At 30.8% G+C, this 10,829-nt stretch overlaps 1 protein-coding gene across 1 annotated transcript; it reads right to left on the reverse strand.

The window, feature by feature from the left end:
- Positions 1 to 721: 721 nt before the first annotated feature.
- LOC120069119 (sodium/hydrogen exchanger 3-like) lies at positions 722 to 7,255 on the reverse strand. The gene is made up of 15 exons (XM_039020806.1): positions 7,125 to 7,255; positions 6,518 to 6,718; positions 5,868 to 5,986; positions 5,599 to 5,696; positions 5,375 to 5,434; positions 4,850 to 4,896; positions 4,575 to 4,769; positions 3,908 to 3,954; positions 3,630 to 3,696; positions 3,395 to 3,519; positions 3,181 to 3,282; positions 2,540 to 2,678; positions 2,254 to 2,316; positions 1,409 to 1,489; positions 722 to 1,073 (listed from the first exon to the last, which is right to left on the reverse strand). The coding sequence occupies exons 2-15, from the start codon at positions 6,674 to 6,676 to the stop codon at positions 774 to 776; spliced, it is 1,602 nt and encodes a 533-aa protein (XP_038876734.1). The 5' UTR covers positions 6,677 to 6,718; positions 7,125 to 7,255; the 3' UTR covers positions 722 to 773.
- Positions 7,256 to 10,829: the final 3,574 nt, after the last annotated feature.

Here is a 10,829-nt window from a genome sequence, read left to right on the forward strand (position 1 = left end):
AATTTCACTTCTCAAATAATCATTACTTAAAACATTAAAACAAAGTACGCTTTTGTAGTTGACCTTTGAACTTTACACATGCATTGCATGCATGATTAGACACCAAAACAAACTCTTAATCAAGTTTCACAAACACCAACATTTTGTCCAATAATTATGTTTACTAGTTTATGAACAAATAATTTGAGTCAATATTATAATTTTTTTCTAAAAACAAGTTGAAATTTCCGAAAGAAAGATCACAGATCAATCAAAATTATTTGAACTATGATCATCTAACCAATATTAAACAATGAAATAAATCTACAAACATCAAAAAAATGTTTTATCTTCATCATAACCAATAACAAAAAAAAACCCATTAAATTTCCGTCAGCATACCAACATTTTTAAAAATTTGATATCAAAATAAGAGATGAGTCAGTATTTTCATTATCTTGTATGAAAAATTCATAAAATATAAAAAATAAACAATATCACTAATATAAATATATTATAAAAATATATATATATATACTAAACTTGTTTAAATATCGTAAAATATCTATATACTAATTTAAATATTTTTTATTCTTTTCTTTTTTAAAAAAAATTTGAGATTCGACATATTGAGATATTGACATTTCAAACCTTAATTCAATTTCATGCCAAATTCAGGTCCATGCTTGACCAATTTTTTTACTCAATAAGTTGGTCAAGTAGGTATGTGCATTTTGCATAGTCTATTAAGTGCACGTGTACGACTATATGTGTGACATGTCAGATATATAAAATCAGGGAGAAGATGAGGGAGTGAGATGTTCCAATGATGATTCACTCCCTCCAAAAACAGGACGCATGAAGCAATCATCAAACTTGTACCAATAATAATGGAAACATTTAGTTGGAGATCTCATAAACGACATGAAACTTTCTGGATGAAATTGGTTTAGTTCGGTGGTGCTTGATTCAATATCATTCTCATCAACCAGTGGATCATTTAATTCTCGAAGTAAAGGATAATATAAATGTGCTGAGTGATTATTTCGAGGAATCATTCGTCTTACTAAGGACTTTGTCAATAATCCAAACACCTAAACAAAACAGTAAAACATATCAGAAAGATAATTTATCATTATTCACATTCAAATTCAACACTACGTCATATAATCGTTTGATATCAGTGTTCATTTGGATTTTGGATTTTTAGTTTTTGCAAATCTCTTATTGTCTTCTCCCCATTTCTTTACAATAACAAAGTTTTAAAAATGTACTTTCTTTTTAGTTTAGAAAACTTGTTTTTGGATTTTGAAAACATGGTTAGAAAGTAGATCAATAGAAATAAATAAATAAATTCATAGGAGAAAACAGTGTTTAATTAATTCTTTATAAAAATTAAATGGAAAAGGGATAGCGTTGTTTCTCTTACCACGTTTGTGAAGAGAACAATTGAAATGGTACTAGTTATCATTATCGAATCCCCTTGGTCCTTTTCGTCTGACCTTGCAAACTGCATATAGAACAATATATACAAATTAGCTTAATCGCATGCATTCCAAAAGCAAACAAAATTCTTTCAAATAAGGGGTCAAACAAAGAGTAAAATAAGGCAACGACGAGGCAAAAGATTTATAAAAATTATGGCATGGCAGGAGTATATATTATATATGCGATTTCTTGAGAACTTCCCGTTGAAAAGATGCATGGTTTTTCCTCTCATCATTGTCCATTGACTTAAAAATGGAACTTCATATTTATCTAATATGATAACAAAGCCTATAAAATCAAAACATGTATTCTATTGAAAATTGAGATTCAACACAAGAATAGGAAACTTAAACAACATATTTAGTTTTGAAATCAACAGCATCAATTCTCACATACTCCTAAATTTGGAGTTTGAAAATTCCCAAAAGAGATTTCCTGTGCAAAGCGAATAAGGAAAGGGAACAAGTATCACATATATCTTAAATCCAATGTTTTATAAGAAAAAAAATCAAGATTTTCAAGTTTCCTCCTAATCATAACTAGAGTTCTTAGAATAGGAATACTGCATTTATAAGAAATTGAATGTGGAATTTTTTCCGTCCTTATACAAAAGTTGAATGTGGAGTTCCAACTTCGAATCAATAAAAAAAGAGACAACAAAAAGTAGTCATAATACTTTACATACATACATACATACATGTGCGTGTGTCTGCATATTATATATAAAAGCAAAAGATATGACGGGAAAAAACTGCAACGAGTCAAAAATTATTGTTGCTATTGTACCTGATGATAAGCAAGTGCCACTGATACAGCACCTCTCATGAGTCCAGCCCACCAAATTGTAAACTGCAGAATTTTACCAATTAGTCTCACTCCAACCAAGCATGTTTGATTTTAAAATTTAATTTAATATTTTTACATGCAATCTTCAAATCATCAAAAATAGTTTTGAATAATTAAAAAAATGTTTCAAAGTAATTTGAAAAATGACAGTGATTTTAACCATTTCAGAATCACTCTAAAAAATACCCTTCCCTAAATACTTGCAGTAACATGAAAGTTAAGTTACCTGTTGTTTAAACCCAATATGGTCTTTTTTATGCTTTCTGGTCAAGTTGGAAATGAAAGAGAGTGGGAATACAAAAGCTGCTCTTCCAACAAGAACAAGACCTAGCAGTATAAGGCTTGCTCCAACTGATTTCCCTGGGCTGTCAAAGGTGATGGAAATGTAAAGAACAAGATGCACCAAAACACACACACGCACAAAAAAAGAAAAAAAGAAAGACACTTTGAAGTGTTCATTTTCTGACATATTTCTCCCGATATAGTTTTAAAATTCTAACCCTACTAATAATTATGTATGTCTACAATCAAAATTTTATTATTGAAATCTTAATTAAAATTTTAAAATGGAGAAAGCAGTTTTGAAAGCATATAATTTTTAACCTTAAAAAATAAAACATAAAACCTTCTCAAATGAAGCCTTTGGAATATAAAAACATATGTTAAAATATATCATATGTGATATGCACACATAAAGTTTCAAGTTACGGAAAAAAAACACATGTAAATATTTATAAAAAAGCAAGAGGCATATGATTGACTACTTTAACTCTAAAATATATGTAAGCAGTTTGAAAAAGGTTATGGAAATATAAGTAATAACACACAGCTAATAAGAATACGTGGACTCAACTTTTAGACTTTTACCTTTCTCTAACAACATTCCACTTCTCAATATCCAATGCATCCATACCAACATAAAGGAAGATGAAAATCTCTGCAACGAAAGATAATGTTGCAAAAGCATGGCTGCAAATAGCAATCAATTGATCACATCAGTTGCATGAATTCTTCAAGATAAGCTCTCAATTACATGAATTAATAATTGAAAATGTGGTTTCAAGCAAAAGAATTTACGTACCGTGGTATTAGTCTGGAACTGCCAATCCCATTATCGGAACTGTCATTCACATTATTCCAAGATGTGTAGTGAGACATGACAATCCCACAAAAGAACACACTAAGAATACCACTAAGAAGCAACAACTGCAATAATAAACAATGAATATGTCATCCCTAAAGAATTGTAATAAAAATTCAAACTGCAAGTAAAGATGTTCATCATTTTTGACTCGACAGCACATAAGAAGACTTACTTCAGCCATCATATACGAAAGGTAGGCCATCAAAATCATTGGAACAACTTCATAATCTGTAGGGTGCCTGAAATGTGTTATATAACATCTCTATTAATAAACCAAACACAACTTGCAAGTAAATGTAATTAACTGCACGGATGTATACCATGACTGAATGTAACCCTCCATACAATCTCCTCAATGAGCCCTTGAGATTGTTACAGAACAAGGAAAAGATAATATACATCCCTATATTTATTCATTTAAACGATTGAAAAAAAGTACATTATTCATACCTGCCTAAGGATAGCTTCTTTATGATAAATGCACATAGCAGCCCAACCTCCAAAAAAGAAAATTATAAAGTATAAAGAGAACAAATCAATGTAACCAAAGAGAAAAAAAACGCATAAAAAGAACAATTAAAGAAACATATTATTAGACCATGAATTTAAAGTTTCCATTTTAACTTACATTTATGTGATTTAACTAATTATAAGAGTTCAATTGTGAAAAAAAAAAAAAAAAAAAAAAAAAAAAATTATAAGAGTTCAATTGTTTTATGAACTTTCACTGCAGGAGCAGAGCAAAACATATCTAAGAGAGCAAGAAAATTATATATTGTAACTTTTTTATATTTAATATTTCGAGTTAAAAAAATTTAGGCAAGCTAACTAGAGAAAAACTATGATATCTTTAATATTTTAAGTATGTTTTTTGAATTTACAACAAACTATGGAGGAATTGCCCTCATCCTTCCTTCTTGGCTCCACCCCAATCTAAAGGAACAAAACCATTACCACTAGGAGTACTAGGTAGCTTAATTTTGTCAAAAGTTTATTTGAAGGGATGCTATATTGATGTGGAATTTCTAATCAACTAATCGTTTAATACCCAAGTTAAGAAGAATATGGGACATCTAGAAAATAGTTAACGAAATGATTTTAGACGAGAGAGACTCACTGCAATTCCCAGTAATGTGCTTCCCGAGAACAACCCAAAGAAACTTCCGGCTAACTGAATGGCACTTGTTGAAGTGATGTGTGAGAGGTCAAATTTCTTGATTGCATTGAAGAGTACCACTGAGGTAGCATCATTGACCACACCTTCGCCAAAGACCAGACTATAAAGTAAAGGTGTCTCATCCTGTTTAAGAACCTGTAACATCAGAACCAAAAGAAGTTAGTGCATCTATTATATGCACAGCTATTCCATTGAAAACATTTAAATGTACGTACTTGCAAGGTGCAAACACTATCTGTTGCTGTTAAGATTGCCCCAAGTGCTGCAAGTAAAAAATAATGAATTAGTAATAATAAATAATAAGACTAAGGAATGTGAAATTATGTATGGAAGAACAGAGAAAGAAGGTCGATCAAAAAAAGATATTAAAGTTGCTTCTCGAATTTAATATCTCCAGTTTCCATAAATATTATATCATGACATTATACCTACTGCCACATGCTGTATTTGATAAATGCCTACCAAATATATTTGATCAATAGGATTATAAAATTTATACTAAGATCTTTGGGCATGGGTGTGAATTGAAGACAGAAGGACCTATCCCCTGTTTCAATTCTCACCATTTAAATAAAAGTGGTGGAGAGAGGGGTCAAATTACTCAACAACTTGCAAGAATAAATGCTATAAGCACAAACATGTGTACTGAAACAAGTGGAAACTTATTCTATCTCTAGATATTATCAGAGGCACGAAAACAAGCATTGGCCAAATTAAAAATGTATAGGGTTGAAATGTACCAAAATAATCTTGTGTGTCCACTAAGCCAACATCCAATTTCTTGAGTAAGTTGAGGGAACCTGTGTCATAAGTTTTCAAGTTACATTCTTGATAATTCAAAAGCTATTAACTTAAGTAGTCATGGTGATATGATGAAGTTTGCATATAAGTCATGGTGATTTTTCCCCCATTTGGATATGGGATATATGTATGAAATTGTATTGTTCAAGGATGCAGAATGTACCTAGTGATATGATGAAGAATGATATCACACTTCCAAAAGCACCAAACAATATGATTACCAGAAAGTTGCGGAAAAACTGTTTCTTCTTCACCTGAAACCTATAGTAGGTGTAAAAGTTAATTTAACGTACAGCCAATTGCCTCATATGATCATGGTACTAAATTAAGAAAAGGAAAACAAAGAATACAAGATTATCACGCCTGATTCCAAAAAATTTACCAAACAAAAGTTCAATAGAATGAAAGTTCTGTAAGATTATGACAACTTACCCAGCATTAAATATTATGGGTGGAAGAAGGTAAATGAAGAAAAGCTGTTCGTTGAATTCTAAGATGTGAGAACTTTTTCCTCTAGTCGTTAGGAGAACGATAATTCCAGTGAAAATTCCCTACAGAAACACAGGACCAACGTCAGATAAGGCTAAATGAACGTTCTAGTCCCCATTGTTCAGATGTTTTTAATTTAGTCCCTATTTTCAAAGAAGTTTCAATTTAATCCCTTATCTTTTAAAATGTGACTTATAATAAGCTTACGTAGCATGATCCTTGGTGAGTTGACAGAAATTTAGAGTAAAAGTTGAACTATCTTAAAGAGTAAAGTTTCTAGAAGTTGGCAAAAACTTTGACTGTGGTCCTCCTAGGTAGCTAAATTCCTCCTCCAAATTTCTCTCCGTTCATTGAGTATGATGTCATATATGCTTACCATAGGCCAATGTTCAACAATAACTTTTTAAACAAAAAGGACTTAATCGGAAAAAAATACCTAAGCATTAGGAGTTAAAGCAGTCATATAATACAATGACGTAACGAATTCATGTTAAACACATAATTTGACAAACTTATATATGCTATCATCTGGTAGAATCATAGCACATCATAATTTTGTACTTCAATACAATGAGCTTTAAACGCAAACTTACAATGGCTAGGGAAGTAATAGAGTCATTCAGCCAACGTTTCTTCTCAAAAAGACGAACAGTTAGATAACAGACAAAGAGTAGCACCGCAAAAAACGTGAAGTGCGCGGCTTCCGGGTCTGCTTTCACCCCCAATTGCCACAGAAAAGCGAATGAATCCATTAACCCAAGAGCTCAGTCTTGTAAATTCCAAAAAGAAGATCACTGCAAAAATATTCAAATCCTTCGTATAAAGTTTTAGAAAATTTTCATATACTTAAATCTAACTTCCAGACTTCACCAACATCACAAAGAATTATATCGATAACTAAATTCGTAGCAGCCTAGTGTAATCCTAGAATTCAAAAAAATTAAACATCACCACTCCACTAATGAAATTATTCAGCATGCAGGTATAATCTGACTACAAAAGCCACAAAAAGCAAAGAATGATAATATATTCCACTCCAAAGATAAGTAAATGAACATAATGTCAAATGCTGAAGCTAAAAATTAAAGAAAAAGAACCACAAACCTAGAATCGTCTTCCTCAGAAACCTATAAGAAATCAAGAGTAACTAGGATTACATATACATGTATATATAGAGAATCGAAGGATGTGAATTGAAACCTTGCAGTAGAAGGAATCCAAATGTTGACGGAGTTCTTGGCGGAAGAATCCTGATGAAATATGAAATCCATGGCGTATTGTAGCGAAGATTTCCTCTCCGGCGACGGAATACAATCATCTCTCTTTGCAATTCCATTACAAAGACGGAGTTCTTCTTTGGCGCCAATTTTATTATTTTTATTTTTATTTTGGGATATTTGTAATTCTAACCTATTTTCCTCCAAATATTACAAAAATAACCGCCAAACTAATAATTGCAAATATAACTCTATATTTAGTGATTAAGGGTGAGTTTAGTATACCTTTTAGCATAATCATTCTTCATTGTAATGCCTTAGGATTTAATTAGGTAATTAATAAAATAAAATTTAATATGTTTAATAATAAATTTGTTTGATTGCACTCCATTCAAAAATGATTTTACGCTAAATTACTATTTTAGTTACTTTGGAGGTGGTTGGGCTCGGACATAGAATTAGTTTACATAAAAATCCCTAATTATTTTGTATAAGGTAGATTGGTACATATTTGAAGGATTAACATTTGTGTAATATTCGATCTAATTTATTCCATTTATGAAAACCTCAATTTGCACCTTAAATGCATACTATTCGAGTCCAATTAAAATAGTTTGTACATCCTAAACACATATTATTCAATTTCACATACTGTTATAACCTCACGTATTATTTATTATAATCAACTTTGTATCCCAAATAATTCCTTTGAATTTCATTCTTTATAATTCATTTACATTTAGATGTCTAAATTTATTGTATATGCTTTCATTAAATATAAAAATTAGTAAGTATTTGCTAGTTTAAAGTTATTTAGTTTATCAAAATTAGTTCCGTAATAATAATAACAATAGCTATGCAGGATAAGATAAATATATAATATTTTTCAAAATTTATAGAAAGAGAATAATGTAGATTAAAATTTTGTTGAAAACATGAATCATAAACTAATAATATGGACTAATTTTAAGATCAATATAAATATTAAATTTAAATATTTAAATTATGAAGACGAAAATGTTTAGCTGTAATAAATATGTTTCTTTTATGTTTTGAATGTTTTTAGTCAAAGTCAATCACTAAAGATTTTTTTTTTTTTTTTTTGACATTTTTCTCTCGTGTTTCTTGAAAACTAGTTTTTAAATTAATTTCTAAATGCTTTTATTCGTGGTAGATATTATTTTTGGAAAACTACTCGTTTCAAATTCAAAAAGAATCCTTTAAACTTGTCTTTATCGACGTTGTTTATTTTAAAGAGATGAGAAATCGAACCTCTAACTTTTCTTACATATCAATTATCACTAAGCTATGCTTATTTTTTCTATTTACATATATTTAAAAGTCTAAAAAGTTAACACTTTTCAAGTTTATGGACTCATTAGTACCAATCGTTCATGAACCTATTAAAGATTTTTTTTTTTTAATAATTGAAGACTTATTATACCAAAACAAAACTTATAAGACATAACTCTCGAAGTGGGTTATGTATTAAATTTGTAATTTAACCTTAATTAATATACAAACTAATGAAACTATAATAGTTTTTTTTTTTTCACATTATGTAGGATGGAGGATTGACCCTTTGATCTCAAAGTTGATAGTTCATACTTGATGTTAATTGAACTACGTTCATTTCTACAAATTATAATAGTTGTTAGTCAACTTATAATTTAATCAATGATATATTAAGATTGAAGTCAACAAATATTGAGATTTATCTGTGATTATTACTTTTTTCCTTCTTGGCATACATTTTACAAATTTTACAATTTTGATATCTCTAATAATTGCACACTGTCAATCCAAGTATAACTCAATTGGCATACTAGTAGTACTAGTGTACTTAGTAACCATAATTGACTGTGTACAATCTCAATTTGTGATTGGTCTAAAATTTCTCATTCAATAATGACCATCAAATTAATTATGATACATTGTAGTCGAAAAATTTTCGTAAAGCATACAAACATGAATTACATTACTAGCTATCAAACAAATAAATATATCATGTATTATATAGTTGTCCTTGTGGTGTGACAGTATTTAGACTATAATACTGAAATATAACATTTACGTACATCACATTTAAATATTATCGTAATATAGATCAATAAAACTTTTACATACATAGTAGAAAAAAACATGCATGAGTAAATAAGAACAATTGCCAAATGAAGCATTGTTGACCTAGTACATATTTGCATATGCAGCATGAATGTGAAAACATTGATTAACTGAATTGATTTGTGTGTAATGTGACTTTTCTCTTCTTTTTTTATTTATTATTATTGATAGAAAAATGAAAATAATAGAATTGTAATGACGAAAATCGATGAAAAACTCTCCTAAATAAGATGAAAATTAAAGAAAAATTTTGTAAAAGAACCTATGGTTTGATATTACTTTTTAATAACTAAAATAAGTTCGCTCAATAGTAATTGGTATGATCTTCTATTCTAGAAGTTGGAAATTCGATCCTCCATCTTCACAATTATTATACTAAAAAAATGTTAGAAATTTAAAGATTTTTTTCCATTAAGCAAACTATAACGTTAATAAGAACTTCCTCCAAAATTGCTCCATGATGTGGATGTATCGCTTGAACCAACCCCTATGAATTGGATTCAGTAAAGAAGTTGGATAATCCCCTATCATGAGACCATAAAGGAGACTCATCGGCACTGCAGAAAATACATCGTCAAAGTCACATGAACATACCTTGAAGCCTCCATCACCAATCACCCCCTCTAATATCTAAACATAGCCCAACCAATTAAACCACATCGGAAAAATTTCCTATACTACAATAGTATGGGTACTACTTCCACTTATTGTGTGCTACATCAACTTTCTCATACGATTCAAAGAAGGGTATGATCAACTCGTTGATTGTTGGGAACTCTCATTCCTCTGTATTTGAAATATGCCTTTCTAAGAGCATTACGATATGCAGCTCATGAAGTTTATATTGGTTTTATTCTTATTGTGCGCCCTGTGAGAGCGTTTGGATCTGCGAAGGTAATCGCTCGGATGTTCTCCTAATCCAACCTGGGAATGGGCTGGAGGGAATCGCAACATCGAGAATGTTTGCATCTTGTTACAAGGCTCATTTTGAGTTGTGTGTCATAAGGGGATCTATCTGATCAAGGGTCGAGGCACAAGGGTCTTGGTACTATACAAGAGTGAAGAACCTTGAGGGTGACTACAATGAGTAGAAATCTTACTCACTGACCTAAACGATGAGCAAACACTCGAATGTGAAAGCAAAGGGTCACCCAAGAAATAGACGAGCTCCAAGGAAGGAGGCAAGAACCATACTTTTCAGAGAAGTGTCGGTCCGAATTTTATCTAAACTATGAGAACAAGTAACTCATGCCTATATATAGGCTCATTCTCCAAATGGCATGGGGTCAATCCTTTAGGTTGTTTAAATAAATTGGGTGACAAATCAGGCATAGCAGTACTTCGAGATATAAACCAGGGGAACAAATGTCGAGCATACGAGAATGTCGTCCGTTTTCATTTCAAGGAAGTCCCCGATAAAGGAAAGAAAGGGTTGTAAGTAATGGCGCGTTCTGCTTCTTATTTAGAAAGGGGCACTGAAATTGTTTCTATTGGGTTGTGCGTGGCAGTTGGTATAGATGAATAAAGACGGGCCGCTTCACCGAGACCTATTCTCTTAATAGAC

This window comes from Benincasa hispida, unplaced genomic scaffold (assembly GCF_009727055.1).
Source record: "Benincasa hispida cultivar B227 unplaced genomic scaffold, ASM972705v1 Contig245, whole genome shotgun sequence".
Taxonomy (NCBI): domain Eukaryota; kingdom Viridiplantae; phylum Streptophyta; class Magnoliopsida; order Cucurbitales; family Cucurbitaceae; genus Benincasa; species Benincasa hispida.